We start from the raw sequence: 24,397 nt of genomic DNA on the forward strand, positions 1-24,397 counted from the left end.
TTTTTTTTCTCTTTTTCTAATTGATTTTTTTTCTCAATTTTATCTTTTAATATTAAATTAATTGAAAATTAGACTTTATGATTTATTTAAATTTGTTTCCTTTAAGATTATCACCATGTTATGACTTGGGTTACATGCAAGATTTCTAAATAAGCTTTTTTTAACACAATACAAAAAATATAATATAAACTCAGATTATAAAAACAAATCATAAAATCATGAGTAATTTTTTTTCATACAAGGTTCATACGAACAATAAGCAAATATGGTGTGCTTGTTCATGCATGATAAAATCCTACCATGCAAAATCAAAGGGGGAAAAGTTGGAAATGGTTGGCAAGACTCTGCGTCTAAGAAAAAAAATTTGAAAACAACCATGTCTTCATAACTATGTCTCCTTATTGCCTAAAACCACTTTCAATGCTCGCTCCAACTGCATGATCATATTTAGTGTTTTAGCTTATCTTATGTTTGATGCCTTGATGAAAAATATATCACTTTTAGATATTATTATATTTTTATAAGTTTCAAATATTGTTTGTTACACATCACTAGTTTTAATAAAATAGATTAATAAAGAATTGTAGGTTTTTGTATGCATTAAAATCATTGAATCAAACAATTAAAGATAGGACTTTTTTTTATTTATCTTGAAGTTCGTTTCCTTGTTAAATTATATTTTAAACAAGTTATGAGATTTTATATAAAGAAATTATAATGTTATAAACTTATTTAAAAGACTATAATATTTAGGCATAAACACATGGTGGATCAGACTTCAAAGTATGGTATGTCATTTTTGTCCATAAAAATATCCCATAAGAGTTTTCATTGTTTTGTCACATAATAGGTAATTTATTTTATTTTTTATGAAGAGTTTAAGCAAGACTACTTTCCCTTCATTTTTATACTATTGATTGAATAAAAAAAATCCATCGAGTTCATGCAATAGTGAATAAACACAAGGATATGCAATAACAAAGTTAATAAGAAAGATAAGAATTGAAAACTTTGAATTATTGTAAAATCATAAAATCAATAGTAAAATCATGATTTTACTTGATTTTATTGATTTCATATTATTTCAATTCGATTTTATTTTTTTTATATAATTTTGCACAATAAATATATATTGACTTGTAAAATTATATAATTTTACAAGTTAATTCATGATTTTAACAACTTAGGTAATCAATATAACATATACTTTTATCAACAATCATCCTCATCAATTGCTCTTTTATCATATTTGTTGGAATTGCAACAAATAATTCATCATTCTTTGACAACTCCTCCATATTTAGAACTCTCTATACATTGGTCATTCCTCCGATTACCTACATTTGTATAAATATATATTTCTGAAACTATAAAGATTTGTTTTTAATATTTTGATAACTAATCCTTGCAAACTAACAACTCAAGCAAGATCATCCATTTTTATAGCTCATTATACACATGACTCGTTTCATTTTCCTAAATTCCTAAATTATTTAATGAATGTCTAACATTTATGTTGTTAATTAATTACAGCTTTGAATAAACAAAAACCGCCAACTCTCATGCAACTGTTCTTGCACATTTAGAGATGATAATTTCCTCTTAATTATCTGGTGTTTCATGTCGTCTGATTCAGTTAAAGATTAGGAATGAATTCAATCCGGTTTGATTTTTTTTCATTAACATGGATGTCCGGGTCAATTTACACGTTTAATTCCACAAGCTTTAAAATTAATGACTATATAAACTTCTAATGGTCTTGAGGTTTATGAGACTCGAACCGGTAATTTTTAGAATCCAAATATAAAAATTGATTAATTAAGTTATACTCCTTAAAATTAATCCAGTTTGACTATTATTTGAAATGGATGTGAATGACAGATTTACACAAACCCATTGCCATCAACTTTTTAACATTTTTTTCTTTTTTTTCTTTTATGGAGTTATTTTATTTTTTAATGTAATGTATGAGTTTTTGTATTATTATTTTTGAAGGATTTTTATGATTTTATGTATTGATTTAAAGCTGTGCAATATTTCCATCCATCAATCATATTTATTTCCATTCATAATTTATGATTTTATGCATGAGTTTGAAGCATTAGTTTGTTTTTTAAGCTTAAATCTTATTTTTCAGAAATTGATTTAAGATAAATAAAAAATTAGTCCAGTCAACTACCTCGCGAATATATATTAAGTAAAAAAATATATATATTTTCTAATCTAATTTAAAAAAATTAGTGATGAATTTTGATATTCTAATACTAGGACATCTTATGCAGTAATATGATTAATTCAAAGAATCTCTTTGTATGTATAGTTTCCTTTCACATAAAGTGAGTTATTAATGAAATCACTTTCTTTAAACTTTACACAAATCTCAAAAGTCTTGCACTTTACACTATCTCCCCCTTTTAAAAAGAATTTTTGAAAATTTTTATTTTAAATTATTTTTTTAATAATTATAAATCATTCTAATATTAAATATAAATTTTAAAAAATAAAAGAATACTATTTAATATATTATAAAGCACTAACTTTAAAAAAAAAAAAAAAAAAAAAAAAAAAAAAAAAAAAAAACCTACACGCTTTGCCTGAGTTAGAAGTATGTATACACACTCTCCCATTCATTTAATACTATTTATTGATTAATTCATTTATTTCCCATCTCTCTCTCTCTCTTTCTCTCAGAAAATTTAACCGCAAAATAAGGAGAGCTGGATTCATCACAGGAACCAGCGCAATCCTTAACAATAAAGCCACCACAACCACCACCTCCGGTGGCCACCTCCACCACCACCACCAACGGCCAGATCCGTTACCGCACTCCCTCCTCGGCCGAACTACTCCTCGAAACGGGCTCCACCGCCACCTCCCCGACCAACTCCGACAAGGCAATGAAGCGACCAGGCATGCGACACGAGTCACTGAGTGACAAGGCCCACAAGTACAGAGGAGTGTTGCTGGTGATTTCGATCCCGATGCTTTTGATCGCTTTTGTGCTGTTGGTGATGCCGAGTCGTGAGGATTATGAATACGGAGGAGGAGTGAGTCGAAAGATGTCTCCGAATCTTGTTAGGGATTCGAGGAGTTATGCGGTTATTTTTGACGCCGGGAGTTCAGGGAGTAGAGTTCATGTTTTTTGTTTTGATCGGAATTTGGATCTTGTTCCTATCGGTAAAGAACTCGAGCTTTTTGTGCAGGTAATTAACTGTTTACTTACATTTAATTAATTAATAGAATAGAATGTGAATTGTTTTTTTTTTCCTTGTACATCTTGAATTTTAGTGAGGTAATATTGCTGTAATTTGTGGAAATTGGATTTTGATTGGAAATGAGTTACATATTTGTTATTGTGAAATTTTTAGTTTGCTTTAGTAATTTTAGTGAGGCCAAGTTTCCGTTGGCTGAGAAGTTATAATGGAAAGGAAAGATTTTGTTGGTGACAGTGAAAGAGTCTGATGCTGCTGTAGTTGATTTTAGTGTTTGGTTCAATTTTTGAGGTTTAAGAGTGAGAGTATGTAGCAGAGAATGAAATCGGGATGGACGATGTCTTATTAGGTTTGATGAAGTTTTTTGATATTCTTTGGCATTTTTTTTTTTTTTTAATTTCTTGGATTGAAAATGCTTGGTGAGTTTAGGAGAAATCAGGGGATATTTTGGAAGATCGGGTATTTTTATTTAATTGTTTCCAAAAAATAAGCAATTTTTTTCTCAAATTTTGTTCCTGAGAAACAAAATGAGTGGTTTTAAAATGATGACAATGGTGACTTCAGCACTTTGTTTCATGCTGTTTTGTTATACAATTTGTGCTCCTGATGTTGTTTTGGTGTTCTGGTTATATAGCTTAAACCAGGTTTGAGTGCTTATGCAAATAACCCGCAAGAAGCAGCCAATTCCCTCTCTTCACTGCTTGATAAAGCTGAAAGTTCTGTGCCTAAAGAGCTCCGACCAAAAACACCAGTCAGAGTTGGGGTGGGTAAAAAAATTCAGATCTTTTTTTTTTGTTTTTATTATCACTCGCTTGAAACTCATAATAAATTAATTGAAGATCAAATGATGTGATGGGTTTACAACTCAACTTAATGATTTGTTGGGGTTGCTTAGTTACTGTATTTTCAATGGATATGCAGGCTACTGCTGGCTTGAGGGCATTGGGAATGGACGCATCAGATAGAATTTTGCAAGCGGCAAGTCCTTATTTGATAGTCTATATTTTGCTTGTCTTCTCATGCTTTGTCACGATATTGCATGCTTATAGCCATTTGAACTCCATGTTTGAAGGTTAGGGATTTCCTGAGAGCTAAAAGCACCCTGAAATCTGAGGCAAACGGGGTCACTGTTTTGGATGGTTCTCAAGAAGGTTCTTATCAGTGGGTATGTTTCATTGATTCTATTACACACCTACATGTTTGTACTTTCAACTTAGTTACACTGATACTAGTATTTTCAACCATTTGAACCCCTTGTGACACTGCTGGCAATTCTAATGACTAGAGAATGATGACTAGGGTGTAATGGCATGCTATTTTGTAATAGAAGTATTAAAAAACTGTGTGGTGTCCCCATGCTAAGTTCAATCATAAAATAGCGGGAAACTTTCTACAACAGAACTAGCTGGTCAGTAGTTTCATAAATTGGAGATTACAAAGAAAAGTCCTGTTAAATTTTAGTGAGTGCATCAAGTTGGATAGAAATGCTGTCCTTCTCAGAAGAAGGCTAATTCCATTTGTAAAGGCTTCTCTTGAATTAGGATGAAAATATGAGCCTTCATGCATGAGTTTTATGCTCAACATTAGTGAATCACTAACTAGATACGAACACTTACTAGATGGCATTTGCATCACTTACCTATCTTGATATCTGGTGTTCCCTTGAACTTTTCTCCCACTTCTGTTTCTATTTACACTCCCCATTACATGTGCTAAAATGCACTGGATATCAGTTACGTGACCAGTTCATACATCAAAGTACCTCTGCATTGGCTTCCACCCTAGTCCGATAGTGTGTTTGTGCTTTTCCTCTGGTGTCACATGCTGACTTTGTGGTCATACAAAGTGCCAATGTATTTTTTTATTGCATCTAGAAGGTCTTGATGTAACATATTGAATTAAGATGAGAATTTTTTTGGTCTATTCTGTCCTCAATATTATTGTTTGGTCTTTTCTTGCTTTAACTTGCATGCATTTTGCAGGTGACGATAAACTACCTTTTAGGAAATTTAGGAAAGAAATATTCAAACACGGTTGGAGTTGTAGATCTTGGCGGTGGATCTGTTCAAATGGCATATGCGATCTCCGAGATGGATGCTGCAAAAGCTCCAAGGATATCTGATGGAGAAGATACATATGTAAAGGAAATGTTTTTGATGGGAACCAAATATTACCTCTATGTTCACAGGTTCGGTTCATCACTAGCTGTGAGTTTTCGTATTTATCAGGCTGCAATAGAATTTTCCTATGTAGAAAAAGATTTTGGTATGGTTATTAGCTGTTCTATGGATATACAGTTGAGTATTTTATGACTGGAAGTTCAAAATCTAATTTTGGCATCTTTCTTGTGCACAGCTATTTGCATTATGGTTTATTAGCAGCTCGAGCAGAAATTTTGGATGCTTCAGAGGACTCTAGCAATCCATGTATCCTGGGTGGTTACGATGGTAATGAATTACTTCCTTTGTAAAAGGCCTGATGAGTTTCTGTCTTTGTTTTATCATGTTGTTTCATCTTCTTTTCTGATTTGGGGACTTAAGTTCTTGTTCATAATTTGTTGCTGCATAATTTGCTTTATAGAATATGAATATCCTGTGTGTGATTAGAAGACATTGGTTAGAATGGTAATTTTACATGTTCAATCCTAACCATTTAACAAAAAAGAATATTTAAGAATTTGGCCAACATGCTACATGATACCATTAGATGTGCGGGGGGCACATGCAGTGCACGTTCTCCTTATTGTGATGTTTCCTCTCAGATATTATTCCATTCTATATTTTCATATAATCAGTGGAAAAGTGGAATGAAAAGTTGTAATGATGTGTGGTATCTCATATAATTTAAATTTTAAAATATATTAATAACTTTTAAAAATTTTAGACTGAATTTCAAAATGATGTTACAGCAAATCACTTTAGTAATTGAGTTTCTTTCTGGATCTTTAAAAAGTAATATAATTAGAAGTGGTTATAGTTCAAATAAGAACCATATCAAACACATGTATGGTGTTTAGATGATCAAATGGACTGATAAATGTCATCTCTCTTCCTGGCCTTGAAATTGTTTAAAGGGGTATACAATTATGGAGGGAAAGACCATAAAGCATCAGCTTCTCCATCTGGTTCAAACTTGGATGAGTGCAGGAGGGTAGCTCTTAATGCTCTCAAAGTTAATGAATCGACTTGTACAAACATGAAATGTACATTTGGAGGAGTATGGAATGGTGGCGGTGGGGATGGACAAAAGAATATGTTTGTTGCATCATTTTTCTTCGACAGAGCTGCTCAGGTACCAGTCATGCTTGGGTTTCTTGTGAAATGCATTATAGGTTACAATGCCTTGTCTACAAATTTAGTATGCTAACTACATTGTTTACATTTGTAGGCTGGTTTTGTTGATTCAACTTCACCAGTTGTCAAAGTTCGACCTGTGGATTTCGAGCATGCTGCAAAGCGTGCTTGTGGAACTAAACTAGAGAATGCTAAATCCATATATCACAGTTTGGATGAGAATGATCTGCCATATATATGCATGGATCTGGTCTATCAGTACACATTGCTTGTCGATGGATTTGGTAAGTCCCCTGCACTTGAGTGAATTGTCAACATTCCTGCTAACTTTCGCTCCTGAGAGCTGTGCTAAGATGATGTTTACTTATCCTTGGTCATTCTTTACCTACAGCTATGGATCCATTGCAAGATATGATGTTGGTGAAGAAGGTTCAGTACCGAGATTCCCTTGTGGAAGCTGCGTGGCCACTGGGCAGTGCCATAGAGGCTGTGTCATCACCAGCACAGCTCTAAATTGCTCTATCAGCTTAGTCATCAAACTGCATAATTTGCTCAGGATCAACATTTGCTAAACAGAGAACTTTGCAGGATCGATATTGCTTCAGAGGTCCGTACAGAGTGGAAATGGAAATTTTTTGCCCTATACATTGGGAATAGTGGAAAGGAACAGCTCCATTCGTCATCATTTATAATCAGCTTACACATTGATTCTTTAATATTGAGTGAATGATTCAATTCAGGTCATTTCGATTGCCCTTCTTATTTTCTTATCTTCTATTTTCGTTATTTATGGCAAATTCTTTTATATGTGGTTAGTATTTCAAAACATATATCAATCTGAATTTTGATGGAATTTTACATTAATGCGTTTCATATTGGTATTTAATTTGTTTTGACTAAATCATAATTCTGCTGGTTACTTTTCTATTTATTATTGTAACCTTCACTAGCCTGCTATGAGTTCATTATAAAATTTTATTTCTTAGAGCATTTTGAGGGGGGGGGGGTACTAGTGATACAGTCCAGATTGAAACTCTATTAAGAGCGTAATTGAAGAAAAAATAAAATTAATAGCCAATTTAGCCAAAATAAAAGAATTAAAGGACTAAAAATCAAAATGAAAAAAACATCTAAGTTTGGGGGCACTCCTTAAAAACCCTCACTACTTTAAAATAAGGGTCATCCCACTTAGAAGCTAATTATCCTTTGCTTTCAGTTTTTCTTATTGCTTTTAATTTTCTCAGTATCACGTTAATTTCTTTAATCAAATCCAAGTTAATTCTTAGCGTTTTTTTTTATTTATTTATTATTGTTGATATTCGTGAAGAAATGCAACACCATATAGCTAAGACATCCTAATTTTATAGGAATGATAATTTAAAAGGGTATTTCTTCTATAGAAATCTTAAGAGTGCAATCATTCTCTGTTTTTTATTGAATTGATTTAGGTTTCTTACGCGGGTGTTTTCTGATATATATATATATATATATATATATATATATATATATATATTATTTTGACCATTTTAATTGATTTAAAGTTTTTTATTGATTATGTAATTGATGATCACGGCAATTTTCTCTAAAAACAAATCAAATAATTTAACAACTAATCATGTGCCTTTGTGTTCCCTAGGCTATATAATTTTGGTCTTATATTCGTATATAATCAATTATTATACTATCACAATCATGTTTATGAGCATGCAGTCATTATAATTATGATTATATGTATAATTACAAAAGTTATTGTATAATTATTGTTAATTTGTTTACTCATAAATTGTAACACTTCTCATGCTCATAAAAAAAATAATTCATTTTTTTTTATAGTATCTTATTTTTTCCCAACTTGTAATAGCTTTTCTTTTATTGATTGAAATTTAATTTATAAAATTTATATCCAAAGACTAAAATAATAATAAAAATTAAAATTTTAAAAATGTTTAATATATATTTTATCTATAAATATCTAATTTGTATTTTTAATTACTATATACTGAAAAAAAAAACTAATTCAAACCATAATATTAGAATCACAACAAAAATTTATTTTATTTTATCTATAAATAATTCAATTTTTATAATATCTTATTATATTATCACCATAATATGTGAAGTTGGTGAAAAAATGCCACCGTTATTAAACAATAAAATTCAAGCACAAAAGTAAATAAATAAATAAAGGCTGCGGCGACAATCACAACAAGTTCGAACCACACCAGAATTTATTTTATTAAAAGGAAAACGAAGACAGTCATATACAAGCACACAACTTTCTTCCCCCATTTTTCTATTAATTATTCTTTTTCTCTCTAGTTATTTTTTAATATCTGTATTTAATTATTGTTTTAAGATATAAAAAATAACTATTTTAAATATATTTATTTTATACCCCGACAATAACCAAACGCAGCAAAATAACACAAGAAAAGGAGAAACTCAATTGTTTGCTCCTGCCCAGCAGCAATCTGGAAAGCGAGGACAAGGGCAAATGAACTGTTCATGCTTGCCTCCCATGGCGGACGCCATGAATGTGAACAGGAGCACCAGGAGAAGCAGCAGCAGCTTCTGGGCAAATTGAAGACTTCCCTCCATTTCTGCTACTTCGACACAACTCAATCTCTCGAAATGTAAGTAGGAATGGTGGTTTGGAATGAAGATCATGGCCCTCCATATATACAAGATTAATAAGTATACATGAAACCTAATTATTAGGGGCCTGATTTTGTTCCCATATATATATTATCCATTTTTTGTTCCCATATATTATTTTTTAAATTAATATAAAACTTCCTATTCAGAAAACCCATAAATTAGTTCATTCATTCAATTCATAATAAACACATTTATTCTAAAATTAAATTCCTTCGTTAGGTGCAATGAAATTGACTAAAGCATTATATTTTTTACTATTATTTTCTTATTATTAACACGTATGATTTTTTATATATAATTTCAAAAATTGATAAAAAACATAGCAAATCTTTATTTTCCTGACCATTTTCTTACATTTTCAGGAATAAAGTTTTTCATGGAAAGTAAACTCTTAGAAAAAAAATTATTTTTTGATGTTTGGTAATGTTATAGAAAATGGTTTATAAAATAATTTTTATTATTTGACTATGCTATAGAAAATGAGGTAGAAAATAACTTATAATTAATGTTTATATTTTAAAAAAACTTTATTAAGAGAATGAGGACTGAATCTAACATATGATAAGTTGAAGAAGGATGAAATTGAAAAACTAAATTTTAATTTCATAAATTATTTCAAATAAAATAAATAGCAATCAAAATAATAATGATGAAATATGATAAGATGAAAATGCTAAAAGATGATGGAATTGAAAAAATTCGATTTAAAAAAATATATATAAAATAAAATAAATAGCAATTAAAAAAATAAAAACTAAATTTGACAAATAAAAAAAATTGAAAGATGATGAAAATGAAAAAAAAAAATCAATTTCAAGACATTTTAGTCCTATAAAATTGATGATTTTTTGTAGTGGTTATCTTTATTAGAAAATAAAAACTTTTTAAAATCTTAAGGTTGTAAAATCCTATAAAAACTTTTGTTCTTAAATTATTTTACGACTTTCTAATCTTTAAAAATGTAAATTATTTCATTTACTAAATTTATAATAAATATTAAATTTAGCTTCATTGTGAAATTTGCAACCACACTCCCAAAACCCAGAAATAGTTGCATATTAAATTGCATTCATTATAAGATTTGCATTATCATCTTTTGTAGTTATTACAAATGAAAGAGATTTGCATCAGATAATTCATCTTTATAGTTTATACACCCCTTAACAATTGATGGCAATACTTTTCTATAGTAATGAATGTGTTTAGTAGCTGAAGTTGTTACTTCTATGAAATAGTTGAGAGTTAATATGGAGTTTTACTGTTCAGATAAAGTTTCTTCTTCTTCTTTTTTTTTTTCAATTGCCTCCAATGTTTTCCCTTCCCCCTTTTCTTTATTTCATTTTTAATTTATCTAAACTTCATTCTTAATTTTTTTTTAATAGTCATCCGGATTATCTTTGTATTGATAAACTTGATCGAATCACTTCAAGACAACTCTTACATGATTTGATTTTAAACTCGGATTAAATAAGGAATTAAGTCAAGAGATTTTTGTTAATCTCATCTTTTTTTTTTCTCTCAACCAGATTGTTTTTGAACGGGTTAAGTTGATTAGGTTACGTTGAGACAACTCAAACATAGTTTAACTTCAAACTCGAGCTAGATAATAAGTTGGGTTAAAATATGTTTTTATAATAGTTTCATTTTTTCTTTTAATTTCATCATCAAAATTTTTTTTATTAGTTTATCGAAATGTGTTTAGACTAGTCAAGTTGATTGGATTATGTTATATCAATTCCCATATAGTTTAATTTTAAACTCAAGTTAAGTAAGAAATCGGATAAAAAAATTTTAAAATTAACTTACTAGATTAGATTTAATAAAAATATCAAATAATTATTAAATTTTAAAAAATTTGATTCGACAACGGATACTTAAACTAGAATGAAGCTCAAGAAAAACAATTAACATTCAAGTCTTATATTTTTTTAATATGAAGTGGGTACAACATGGAAGCATTACTTGCTGTTTTTTAACATTCTAAGTATCTGAGAATTGCTACAATGAAAATATGAAAAGAAGAATGAGAGAAACAAAACGCCAACGTAGGAGGTCAGGAGCAGCATTTAAAGCAAAAAAGATACAATCTTTTTCTTTAGTTACCTACTGTTTCTGCATCCCTTTTGAATTTATACACAATCAAACAATTTCTAGTGGAATGATTTACTTTCAAGCATCAAATTCTTGTCATGACAAAAAGAAAAATGAAAAAAAGAAAAAAGAAATGCAAATAATATTGGCCGAGCCCAAATCCTACTAGCACAAAACTATCATCACCAATCGGTGTGATTTTTGTTGATGTATATTTAGGGAAGCTTTTCAAGGACTATGTATAATATTTAAACTTTAAAAATTCCATATTTAATGCATGCTTATAATACACGTGAACCATTATTATTAAAATATATTTTTTTAATTTATTTAAATTTATATAAGTTATTATGCTCAATGATCCCAACTAATAGATCTATTCTGCCTGATTGAATATTTTTTTCTGAGCCTCTGAGCACTAATATTATTGATTCGATCTCCAGCAGCTCTGAGCCTCTGAGCACGAGGGGACCATTTTTCTGTAGAGACGTCAAATAAAATATCAGTATTGTTTAAAAGTAGCTCTAATCACGAGGACTGTTTCCCCAAACAAATCAGGTTTAGCATGCAAAACCCGACACAATAATTTCAGTGTCCCAAAAAAAAAAAAAAAAACAATGCACGCACAACACGTTTTCTATTTTTTTTTTAATAATTGTTTTAATAAAATACAAACAAGGCAAACCAAGCATTAAGAGTCCTCTAACGCTTCTTGATAGCTAAATTTGATTATTTATTGTCTTAGTAGTCATGCTCTCTTTCCTACGGTATAGTGCATTTAAAGAAATAATTATTGAATTGTTGTTGGTGATTGATTATTTGTATTTTTTTTTTTTATCTTAACAACTAAAATGTACAATTATCTTCTTTGTTTGTTATTTGTCAAATCAGACATGTTTCCATATTCGACATGGTTTGCCAAACCCAAGACATCTGAATCAAAAAATTTATACTTTTTTTAAAAGTATGATTGAGCTTCAAAAACAAACATTGCCCCATTCAAGCAGGATTTCTCATTCATATGCAGTTGAACTTAACCGCAAGCTCTATTTTGTTTGTATAATTTATTTTATAAATTTGCTATATTCCGAATAAGAAAGAATAGAAAAAAAAATGTTGAGTTCTAATTGATTTTTTTTTCAAGTCTTCAAACATAAATTTTTTTTTTTTTGTATGCATCGTGGATGAAAATATTAATTTAATTTTTCTATCCAAGTGTTGAACAGTTTTTTAAAGGGTTCATGTTTTTTTAAATTTGAGATGTTGTTGCATGATTTAATTGTCAAAGTTTGTTACAAGGAGAGTTTATTCTATATTATAACTATTAGCATTTATGAAAATTTGAAATATATGATCATAAGAGAAAAATTTTAAATTTTTTAATTGATACATTATATTGTAGGAATAGAAAATACTGTATATATAAAAAAACTTATTATACTTTTGCCTTTCTTAATTTACGTAATTTTGTAAATGATTTCTTCACTAAAATTAGAGATTAATAAAAACAATTGAGTGATTTTTAGGGATGCGTGTAGTTAATGTCCTAAAATAGAAGAAAAAATATAGAAAAGATAAAAAAAAATATTTGGTTAAAAAGACAAAGATGAAAATACAAAAAAATTATTTTTTTAGAACAATTATAAAGTGAATTTCTATATTTTCAAAAGAAGGAGCATGGGTCTGGCAACTACATCAAGCCCATGCTCCTTGGGTCTGGCATCAATGTCCAGCCCAACCTACTTGGGTCTGGCAACCATGTTTGGTGCCAGACTTAGACACAGACTGACATGATTGGTGAACCCAAGCGTTAGTCTGCCATGGATGCTAGATCTAAGTGGCTTGGGTGTGGCAACCTTGTGCAAGTGTACTATGGACCAAGACATAGTCCATTATAGACTTGCATATTGGATTTTCCAAACTCTGAGGGCTTGAGAGGGGGCTAATCTTGTTTTTTCACATAAAGTTAAATTATCATTTTACCTTTTAGTTGAAAAATTGAAGCACTAGTTATGGAGGTATTTCAGTATTTTTCATAAGTTCATTGGTCATTAAACGTTTCAACGGGGGTATGGTAGTCTTTCCATGATTATTTGCATAGTAAAAATATTATTCTACTCCCACGACTAACAAAATTATGATCTGTTATCCAGAGGTTTTCTAACCTTTCACAAACTATTAAATAGTTAAAATACATCTTTAACCTTGAAAAACACAAAAAATAAGCTTGCATATAGGAGTATTTTTTTTTTCTTTCACACTGTTTTTTGTGTAATTTTCTATAATCATGAGGATATTTTGGTATTTTGATACTTTTTTATTATTTTTAAATTAAAAAAAATTGTGCTGGACCCACGTTTACTTGAGTCTTGTCAACCACCAAGACCTAACTTACTTGGGTGCCAGATCCAAGTAACGTGGGTCTGGCATGGTTGCTAGTCTCAAGGCGCCTGGATGTGGCATCTAGGCCCAAGCTACTTGGGTCTGCGTATGGGTTTGACATGGTTTCCAGACCCATGTATCTTGGGTCTGTCATGGTGGAAGTTTAAAAATTAATTCACTTTGTAAGGATTAATAAGACTTTTAAAATATTCTTTATACTATTAATATTGTTTTACATTTTAAAAAAAAATAATATTGACTTGTTGCGGAGTGTAGTCCAATATACTAGTTAAATTTTAAACCTTGAGATCACAAAGTTGAGGTATGAAAAGTCTAATCAATTTATTTTCACATGAATAAATTTCTTGTAGCCCAAAACATTTTCTAATTATTTTAAATCCCAAAATCTAACATAATAATAGAAAACAACTTTATAGGTCTTAATTTACTTTTTCTAGCATGTTTAGTGTCATAACCCAATTCTGGGTTATTCCACAAAAATAACTTTTTTTTCAAAATAAAAATCAAAAAATAAAATAAAAGCTGGCAATATGAAGAAAGTAGGCAGGGGAATCAAGCTGTAATTTTTTGAGGAAATTAAAGGCCTAATTGTACACCATTATGCCCAAAAAATGGGGAAAACAATGCAAATTCAAGGTCAAATTAAAATGATTATTGGACGAATTTGCATAAAAATTAAGTCCAATGACATAAAAATTAAATTATTGGACGAGTCACACCGACTCCTCCACAGACGCCGCAACAGCTTCAGGGTTCCTACCCATACCACCTCCAACCTCACTCCAGGCTGGTGACAACAACTGCTTCTCCTCCCTGCGTTGTCTCCTTCTTCTTTGTCAAGGCTGCTGTATGCAGAATCCATTTCTGCATGCAGCTGCAGAATAATTAACATGATTTTGGGCCGGGTCAGTTATGGCCCAACCCAAGTGGCTGGACTTGGCCCGGCCCTCATTGTTTTTTTTTTTTTGAAAAAAAAAAAAAAAATTTTAAAAATCCTTTGAAAAAAAATTGTGATTTTCTCAAATATTTTTCTACCAATTTTGCTTAATATCGGGTTGTATATTTACACTATAAAATATAAATCCGATATTAAAATACCCGATTTTCTCCGAAATATTTCAAAAAAATAAAAATAAAAATTTAAAACATTTTCAAAAAGAAAAGGAAAATATTTTGTTGCATACGACCAAATTCCTAAAATTTTCCAAAGCATATTTTTCATAAAAAAAAAAAACTAAAACAAAAATTGCATCTTTTTCATGTTTAAAAAAAATTCAAAAATGGATATCGTAACCAGTTTATGATTATCCATTTGGATTTGCCCAACATGTAAAAAATATTTTTACTAATTTTTTTTAGGATCCAAATGTAGACTTTAATATTTGTGAGGTGTAAAATTACACGATAAAGTACACTTTCAGGTATTAAAGATACAAGGTGTAAATAAATGGGATGTTAAAATTCAAACTTTAGAATGGTTAAGATTTAACCCAATAAGGCAGAGACTCTCTCATGAAGAGAGATATGCCTTGAACCTTAGAAAAGACCAACCCGACTTAGAAAAAATAATCAAACAACAATGCAGCTTACCTTAGGTAGGGTGCATTGGGGGTAATGTGTCTTTCTCTTGCACAACCAGTTCCTTGCTCAAACTCTCGCAGACCATAGGTTCCTAGTGACCATAATACTAGGTAGCGACTCCTAAACATTAATCAAAATTTTATGATTAAAACCAAAACCCTTTCCAACACACAACACACCTCACACTGGAGGCACGACAAAAAGCCTCTGTCGTCGCCAAACGGCGTCGCGACCCCTGCGACCCCTGCGACAGGATGACGACTCTACTGAGAAAAGCCATGTCTGGTCGGACTAAGCTTTGCTTGTTTGATTGTTTGCCTTTTTATTGGTCTTTAATTTTAGCTTGCATTTTTACTGCTTTAGCATTCATTTTAATTTTACAAATAAACCCAATTCTAGGTTAGGTGGGGAGTAGTGGTCTGCCTCATGACTTTTAGTCGAGGTTTAGATTCGTGAAACATCCAACTATGAGCTGAGTGTTCACTTGGTAATGACTGTCACACTGTGCCCCAAACATTCCTTGTAAACCCCTACACTGCCTTCACGTGAGGTGATCACTGGGCAGTTCATATACCTTTTTAAGACTATGTAAAAAGCTTACCCATTATGTAATGACCTAGAACTTTCCTTTAGAGCATGAACTCCCTTGATATTCATTTTGCATGGGCTTTTGCCATCCAATGTGCATATACATACATTTGCATCCATACACATATCAATCCATTATAACACACATACATGCAACATGTTGAAATATAGGTCCTCAAAGAGCCTACAACACCCAACTCCGAGCAAGAAACATCGAAGGTGAAGAGCATGCTCACCGTGATGCCCATTTCCAAGAAGAGTTAGAGTCTCTGAAAGCAAGCGTAGCTCGCCTCACCAACTTACTCGAGCAAACACTTAGAAATGTCTCTGATGACATGGGACACGAGACTGAGATAACCTTATAAAAAGAAATTTGAAACAAATTATAAAGTCCAATTTCAAATAAACCCATTCTTGAAATTAAAAAAAAAATAATCTAAAAATATGACACAGTAAAATGACCGAGTTTACTTATGTTAACCCGCAAAACACATGACCCGAGTCATGACACCGAGATAACCTTCTAAAAATCAAACTAAAACAAATGATGAAGTATAATTCCTAATTAATCCAATGTTAAAGGATGAAATTGATAAAATATTTTAATTAAAAAATAAAAAAAAAAACGAGTAAGCCATATTAACCCACAATACAAAATATGAAACCGAGCTCACCATCTAGAAAATAAACAAATTAAAAAATCACTTGCCCATTTTGTTCCCATTAACAAATTAAAAAAAGTATCATGGCCCAGGGCTGTTCTGTCTCTTCGCTTGTATTTTCTTTGTCCGTAGCTGATTCCTTTTCGGTGCCTTGTTCCCACAAATAATTTCACATTGAATGGGCCACTCTGTAACTTCATGACAGAAAGGTGATGGTCCCTCCGACTGAATTCAAATTCACAAATAAAAAAAAAAACGTGAGAGATTCATAAATAAATTGGGAACGTAAAAATTATTTGATGGACCTTAAACTTTTAATTTATGTTGTCTTGACCCAATTCTCAAATTATTTTTTCATTCATTCATCATTTTTTTTGTTATTCGTTTATTATATTTTTAAAAAATTAAAAAAATTAGGTTATGATAATTCCTATAATTATCCTTATGAATTTAGCAATGATATTTAAACTCTTATGAAATTAACGAACTATTCTCTTAGTAGCTATGCTGTTTAGGTTTAAAATAAAAATTTTACCGCCTAAAATATACAGTGAAATTGAATTCTTTTAGCTTTATATATAATATAATAATACAAATAATTGTTAATTTCTATCATATTTTCTTTCTGTCGACTTATATTTTCTTTATAATGCTCTGTTTGTTTGTTAGAAAGTAATTTCTTTTTAGAAAGTGGTTTCCTTGGAAAATGAATTCCTGAAAAATAAATTATTTTTCGATGTTTGGTAGTATCATAGAAAATAAATTGAAAAACACTTTCCAATATTTGGCTATGTCATGAAAAATAAGTTGGAAAATAAATTGTTAATATTTTTTTAAAAAATCTAATTTCATAAATTATCTCAAATAAAATAAATAGCAATCAAAACAATAGAGATCAAATCTAACAAATAAAAAAGTTAAAAGACGATGAAATTAAAAAAATATATAATTTTATAAATTATTTTAAATAAAATAAATAACAATCAAAAGAATAAGGACCAAATCTGATAGATAAAAAATTTCAATTGAGAAAATAATAAGAGAAAAACAAATAACAATCATATAAATGAGGACCAAAATTGATATAAAAATAAAATTAAGGATGCATTTGTTTCTCGAAAAGTGATTTCTAGAAAATCACTTTCCAAACTTTCATGTGTTTGTTTGTAATTAGGAAAGTTGGTCAATACTTTTCTGTCAAAGGAAAATTTGGCTTGATTTACAGAAAAGTGTTTTCCTTTTATTTTGGGCGGAAAATACTTTCTAGAAGTTGTGAAAAATTTAGAAATATCATATTATTTGCTGATTATGTTAAATTTGGTCCTCAAACTTTTGATTGCTATATATTTTGTTTAAATGTTTTTTTCAATTTCATCCCTTAAAATTTGATTTTTATATTAACTTTGATCCTTATTTTTATGATTATTATTTACTTTTCTCTTATTATTTTTTTAATTAAAATTTTTTATCTATCAAATTTGGTCCTCATTCTTTGATTGTTACTTATTTTATTTAAAATAATTTATGAAATTATAATTATAATTATTTTAATTTCATCATCTTTCAATTTTTTATATATGTTAGACTTGATTTCTATTATTTTGATAATTATTTATTTTATTTGAGATAATTTATGAAATTAGATTTTTTTCAATTCCATTCTCATTCATCTTTTTAATTTGTAAGGTTTGTTCTTTATTATTTTAATAAACTTGAAAAAAAAATAAACATTATTTTCTTTATAATGCCCTGTTTGTTTGTTAGAAAGTAGTTTCCTTTTACAAAGTGGTTTCTTTAGAAAATGAATTTTTGAAAAATGAATTGTTTTTCGATGTTTGGTAGTATCATGGAAAATAAATTGAAAAACACTTTTCAATATTTGGCTATGTCATGAAAAATGAGTTGAAAATAAATTATTAATATTTTTTAAAAAAATCTAATTTCATAAAACAAATTAAAAAATCACTTGCCCATTTTGTTCCCATTGACAAATTAAAAAAAGTATCATGGCCCAGGGCTGTTCTGTCTCTTCGCTTTTATTTTCTTTGTCCGTAGCTGATTCCTTTTCGGTGCCTTGTTCCCACAAATAATTTCACATTGAAGGGGCCACTCTGTAACTTCATGACAGAAAGGTGATGGACCTGATGGTCCCTCCGGCTGAATTCAAATTCACAAATAAAAAAAAAAAACGTGCGAGATTCATAAATACATTGGGAACATAAAAATTATTTGTGGTCTATCTTTGTATTCCACAAAGGTAGAAGGTGATGGATAGAAACGGCATTGTCTTTTACTTTGAAATGGTTATTTTTAATTTACTCTCTTGAAATTCTGATATTTAATAATTGGGATACTATTCTTCACCTATTAAGCATCATTTGCAATTTTAATTCAAATCAGATGTAAATTTTGATATTTTTTCAATTAAACCCTTGATTATATTAATTAATTAAATTAAAGTTTAAGTAAATTCCCAAACTTATCAATTTTTTAATTTTTGACCAAACTGACTCCTTAATTTATAATTACATTCTTATTGGTTCTCAAACTTTCAATTTATGTTGTCTTGATCTAATTCTCAAATTATTTTTTTCATTCATTCATCATTTTTTTTTGTTATTCGTTTATTATATTTTTAAAAAATTAAAAAATTAGGTTATGACAATTCCTATAATGTTCCTTATGAATTTAACAATGATATTTAAACTCTTATGAAATTACGAAACTACTCTCTTAGTAACTATGTTGTTTAGGATTAAAATAGTAATTTTACCGCCTAAAATATACAGTGAAATTGAGCTTTTCTAGCTTTATATATAATATAATAATACAAATAATTGTTAACTTCTATCATATTTTTTTTCTGTCGACTTATATTTTCTTTGTAAGACCTTGTTTGTTTGTTGGAAAGTCATTTTCTTTTAGAAAATGGTTGCCTAAAAATGAATTATTTTTCGATGTTTTGGTAGTATCATGAAAAATAAATTGAAAAATACTTTTTAATGTTTGAGTATGTCATGAAAAATAAGTTAGAAAATAAATTGTTAATATTTTTTTTCAAGTTTATTAAAATAATGAGGAACAAATCTTACAAATTAAAAGTTAAATGAGAATAAAATTTTAAAAAATCTAATTTCATAAACCATCTCAAATAAAATAAATAGCAATCAAAATAATAGAGATTAAATCTAACAAATAAAAATTGAAAGACGATGAAATTGAAAAATATATAATTTTATAAATTATTTTAAATAAAATAAATAACAATCAAAAGAATAAGGATCAAATTTGATAGATAAAAAAATTCAATTGACAAAATAATAAGAAAAAAACAAATAACAATCATAAAAATAAAGATCAAAATTGATATAAAAATCAAATTTTAAGGGGATAAAATTGAAGAAAAAAAAGATTCAAAACAAAATATATAGCAATTAAAAGTTTGAAGACTAAATTTAATATAATCAGTAAAAAAACATGATATTTCTAATTTTTTTAACTTTTAAAAAATGTTTTTTTTTGTCTAAAATAAAAAAAAAAAATGTTTTTCTAAAAACCAACCAAATTTACACGGAGGAGAAGATGCCACACCACACCCCCCATGCACAACACACACACACTGTCTATAAAGGTGGGAGCCCTTTGCTCTGCTGGTATACTGTATTGTTAAAAAATGAATAATAAGTTGAAGCTGATGAGCCTGATTCCTTTTTTCCTCTTGATGGTTTTCGTGTTGCCAACTTCGGGAGCATACAAGTTCACCAACCCAAGAATCGTATTGCCTGTTCGGTCAAAAGGTTTGGATGCTTCAAGGAGCTACGCGGTTGTTTTCGACGCAGGGAGTACAGGTAGCAGAGTGCATGTTTTTTGTTTTGATCAGAACTTTGATCTCCTCCCTGTCGGAAACGACACAGAGTTTGAGTTTTTTGCTCAGGTACAGATCTCCCTTTTCAAATACCCAAGAGCAAATGACGATGGATCTTGTTAAAGAGTTGATATAAATTATTTCAAAAACTACCTGAGATAACTCATTTCGGTTGTAAAAAACATAAATTTCTCACATTATATTGTTGATATTCTATATTTTTTTGTAATGGTCACAGGTGAAGCCAGGTTTGAGTGCATATGCAAATGACCCTCAGGCTGCGGCTAGCTCACTTGCCCCATTGCTCAACGAAGCGGAAAGTGTTGTGCCTGAAGAGTTCAGTCCCAAAACTCCAGTCAGACTTGGGGTTAGCGAACTAGAGCACATTGTCTTCATTTACTTCATTTTAATCTATTCGTGTAAAAAAATCATCTCAACCTAAAAATATAAGTTATTGGGTGAAGTTCTAGAATATAATTTATATTATTCTCTAACACACCCCTCACATGAAAGCCCTTTAGATTTGAAACTTGCACAAGCCTATTTTACCATGTATTTAATTTTTATCAAATAAATAAGAATAATGAAATTCAAACTCGTTACTACTTGGTCAGCAAGGCTCCGATACCATGTCAAAAAACTATCTCAACCTAAAAACTTAAACCTTTTAGTTCAGGTTCTAGAATATAATTTATATTATTCTATAACACTTTCTCCCCTTTTTTTAACTGCAAAAATATTCTGCTCACTCTTAATATTTATACGTGGAGTTTTAACATTGCAGGCTACCGCCGGGCTGAGGCTGTTGGAAGGAGATTCAGCGGAGAGGATTTTGGAAGCAGTAAATCTATGGACACTATAGTCGTTCTAGTATATTTTTATTGCCATTTTTATCTTAATATAGTCATCTGAACTCTTATGTGTCCAAGGTGAGAGATCTTCTGAGCAATGGCAGCCTGGAGTACGAAGCCGATGATGTCTCTATTCTGACTGGTTCCCAAGAGGGTTACTATATGTGGGTATGTTTCGAACTTGCAATTGCTGGGCCTGTAAGGAATTAAAAGAAACAAAAAAAAAAATGAAGTTTTATAAATATTTTGTAGATTGCAATAAACTACATGGTAGGAAATCTGGGGAAGCCGTATTCAGAAACAGCAGCAGTGATTGATCAAGGCGGTGGATCTGTTCAAATGGCATATGCCATTTCCAGGGAGAACGCTGAAAAGGCACCAGCAGTAGCTGATGGAGAGGATCCATACGTGGAGAAATTCCTTCTTAGAGGAACTGAATATTACGTTTATGTTCACAGGTTCTCGTCTTCCTCCCTGATCAGTTCTCTTAAACTCCTGCTAATTTATATAGTTAGTGTTGGATTTTCCTGTTGCTCCACATTTTGTCATTTGTGTCAAAAAAAAAATTTGCGTTTCTGAAACGCACAAGAAGAGTAGTAAGTTAATGGATCTTGTGTGTTCAGTTACTTGAGCTATGGGTTATTGGCGTCTCGGGCAGAAATACTGAAGGTTTCAAGAAACTCCAGCAACGAGTGCGTAACCACCGGTTATAATGGTATGACAAATGACTCCGTCGTATCTCCACCCTTTTTTTTTTTTTCCTTACACTTTTATTTTATTTTTTTCTATTTTTCCATAAAAAGATGATAACCATATACAAAGCAACTAAAAAAAATATATAAAATCTAATTCTCAATTAACTCAAAGTTAAAAGATAAAAATTAAAAAAAAAAACTAATTAAAACTGGAAAAGAAAATAACCAGAGTCAACATAGCTAACCCGAAAAAAATTATAAAGTCTGATTTTCAATCAACTCATCAATATTGAAGGATATAATTAAAAAAAAATTAATTAAAAAATAAATGAAAAATAATCTAAATTAACCTGGCTAACTCGTAAAATTCACGATTTGAGTTATTAAAACGAGATAATTTTATAGAAAACATATCAAAATAAATTATAAAGGTTTATATCCAATAAATTTAATATTAAATTAATGATAAAATTAAAAAAAATAATAAATTTGAAAAAAAAAGAGGTATCGTAAACGTTTTGGAACGAAACTTTGGAAAATTAACACTTATTTGGATTTCAGAAGTATGGATTCGATACATTTCAATGCAAAGTTAATTTCTCCCTCTCCTCTCCCTCTCCCTCTCTTTATCTTAAAATATTTAAAGGTGTTTACACATACGGAGGGAAGGAATACAAAGCATCATCTTCTCCTACCGGTACAAGCTTCAAAAAATGCAGAACACTAGTTCTTAAAGCTCTCAAAATCAATGCCCCTTGTAAGTATGTGAATTGCACATTCGGTGGAGTTTGGAACGGCGGCGGCGGAGACGGGCAAAACAATTTTCATGTTAATTCGTTTTTCTTCACCATGTCTCAAGTGGTAAGAATTAATCATCCTAAGAAATTACTTGCAGTTTTTTTTTTATTTATATATTGACTTTGCAAGCTAATTAGGTTTGTGGGATTTACAGGCTGGGTTTGTCGATGCCAACGCGTATACAGCCACAGCTAGCGCTGCAGATTTCAAGAAGGCAGCTAAGCGAGCTTGCGAAACAAGATTTGAGGATGCAAGCTCAAGATTTCCAAATGCGGAGGAGAACGACCTGCCATTCTTGTGTATGGATTTTACCTATGAGTATACTTTGCTCGTCGATGGATTTGGTAAGGGCCTGTTTGTTTTTGTATTTTAAAAATATTAAAAAAAATTTTATTTTTTTATTTATTTCAAATTAATATATTTTTCATATTTTCGAATTATTTTGATGTACTTATATAAAAAATAATTTTTCAAAAATAAAAAAAATATCATTGACATATATTTTAATACGAAAAATTATTTGAAAAGCAATCACAACAATACTATCAAATAAACTATATTTTTAAAACTTATTTAAGTTTTTATTTCGTAACTTCAACCAACTATATTTATATTTTTATCTCTTTTATATTTCCTTATTGTGCTGAATATGAAAATCATATGATTCTGTAATTTCCTTTTTGCTAGTGCTGCCATTCTTATAGTGCTCGATCATATATATATACAGGTCTTGATCCCCAGAAAAAATTTTCATTGGAGGGGCAAATTAAATACAAGAATTCACTTATGGGAGCTGCATGGCCTCTTGGTAGTGCTATAGAGGCGGTGTCGCCTAGCAGGGCATCATTTCTGAAGTAGTATCATCCTTGCTCAAACACCAGAGATCACCAAGTAATAACTTGGTGTGTGGTGGCGTTAGTTCAAGCAAATATCAAAGACTTCTAAAATCATGATGAATGATCTCCAATTCTTTAGAAGTCTGTACGCAGTTGTACCGAAAATAAAATAATAATCATTAACTCTGAGTTTATTTTCGTTCCACATTTGCCACACACCCCCCCTCATTGGACACACACCAATGAAGTGTTGGTCTAGCAAATGAAGTCATTGTTACAAAGATAAGAATATAAATTCAATCATTAGAAAATATATTTATTGAAAAGGATAATTATAAATTTTTATCGAGACTAGTCTTATTTTTTAAAAGGGTGTGAAAATACTCATATAAAAATAACAATACACACACAACCATTGCTTTTAATGTCTTGAGTTACAGATGATTGAATGGCAAAAGAATTCCATATCTTCTCATTCTAAATTATATTTAGAATTCCATTAATTTAATGGAGATAGGGAAGAATGGAAATAGAATCAATTTTTTCTTATTTCTTGAAGTGCCTTTTGTATCAGTTATAAATTAATTTGAAATCATAATCGCACGTGTTCTTTGAATTCTAATATAATTTTACTTTAAAAAAAAAATTTAAAATTTTAATTAGTAATGCTATTAGATGAATAAAGTGTTTAAGTGGTAATTTTTTTTTAATTAAGATTAAAATAAAATTTACAAGCCAATAAGTGAATGGCCTACATAAACAACACCCCCATCACCAAACCGTCAGAAAATATTTAAAACAAACATAAATGACATGTTTCTCCTTATCTTTCTCTTTTGAGTATAGTTTATCCCGTCCTACTTG

At 29.9% G+C, this 24,397-nt stretch overlaps 2 protein-coding genes across 2 annotated transcripts; both read left to right on the forward strand.

The window, feature by feature from the left end:
- Window positions 1-2,639: 2,639 nt before the first annotated feature.
- Window positions 2,640-7,391, forward strand: LOC118054906 (apyrase 2). Its single transcript, XM_035066673.2, has 9 exons — window positions 2,640-3,203; window positions 3,847-3,975; window positions 4,134-4,190; window positions 4,285-4,377; window positions 5,195-5,400; window positions 5,568-5,659; window positions 6,286-6,503; window positions 6,600-6,789; window positions 6,897-7,391. The coding sequence occupies exons 1-9, from the start codon at window positions 2,898-2,900 to the stop codon at window positions 7,016-7,018; spliced, it is 1,413 nt and encodes a 470-aa protein (XP_034922564.1). The 5' UTR covers window positions 2,640-2,897; the 3' UTR covers window positions 7,019-7,391.
- Window positions 7,392-20,138: 12,747 nt separating this feature from the next.
- Window positions 20,139-23,738, forward strand: LOC118054911 (apyrase 2). The gene is made up of 9 exons (XM_035066681.2): window positions 20,139-20,422; window positions 20,592-20,720; window positions 21,138-21,194; window positions 21,283-21,372; window positions 21,457-21,662; window positions 21,828-21,919; window positions 22,546-22,760; window positions 22,852-23,041; window positions 23,425-23,738. The coding sequence occupies exons 1-9, from the start codon at window positions 20,162-20,164 to the stop codon at window positions 23,553-23,555; spliced, it is 1,371 nt and encodes a 456-aa protein (XP_034922572.1). The 5' UTR covers window positions 20,139-20,161; the 3' UTR covers window positions 23,556-23,738.
- The last annotated feature ends 659 nt before the right edge of the window (window positions 23,739-24,397 follow it).

The sequence above is a fragment of the Populus alba genome, chromosome 19, assembly GCF_005239225.2.
Source record: "Populus alba chromosome 19, ASM523922v2, whole genome shotgun sequence".
Classification (NCBI taxonomy): domain Eukaryota; kingdom Viridiplantae; phylum Streptophyta; class Magnoliopsida; order Malpighiales; family Salicaceae; genus Populus; species Populus alba.

Coding starts and splice junctions, on each gene's coding strand:
- LOC118054911 (XM_035066681.2), top strand. CDS start 20,162: ATGAATAATAAGTTGAAGCTGATGAGCCTGATTCCTTTTTTCCTCTTG. Junction 21,663..21,827: donor TATTACGTTTATGTTCACAG/GTTCTCGTCTTC, acceptor TTGTGTGTTCAG/TTACTTGAGCTATGGGTTAT. Junction 23,042..23,424: donor TTTGCTCGTCGATGGATTTG/GTAAGGGCCTGT, acceptor ATATATATACAG/GTCTTGATCCCCAGAAAAAA.
- LOC118054906 (XM_035066673.2), top strand. CDS start 2,898: ATGAAGCGACCAGGCATGCGACACGAGTCACTGAGTGACAAGGCCCAC. Junction 5,401..5,567: donor TATTACCTCTATGTTCACAG/GTTCGGTTCATC, acceptor TCTTGTGCACAG/CTATTTGCATTATGGTTTAT. Junction 5,660..6,285: donor TATCCTGGGTGGTTACGATG/GTAATGAATTAC, acceptor AATTGTTTAAAG/GGGTATACAATTATGGAGGG.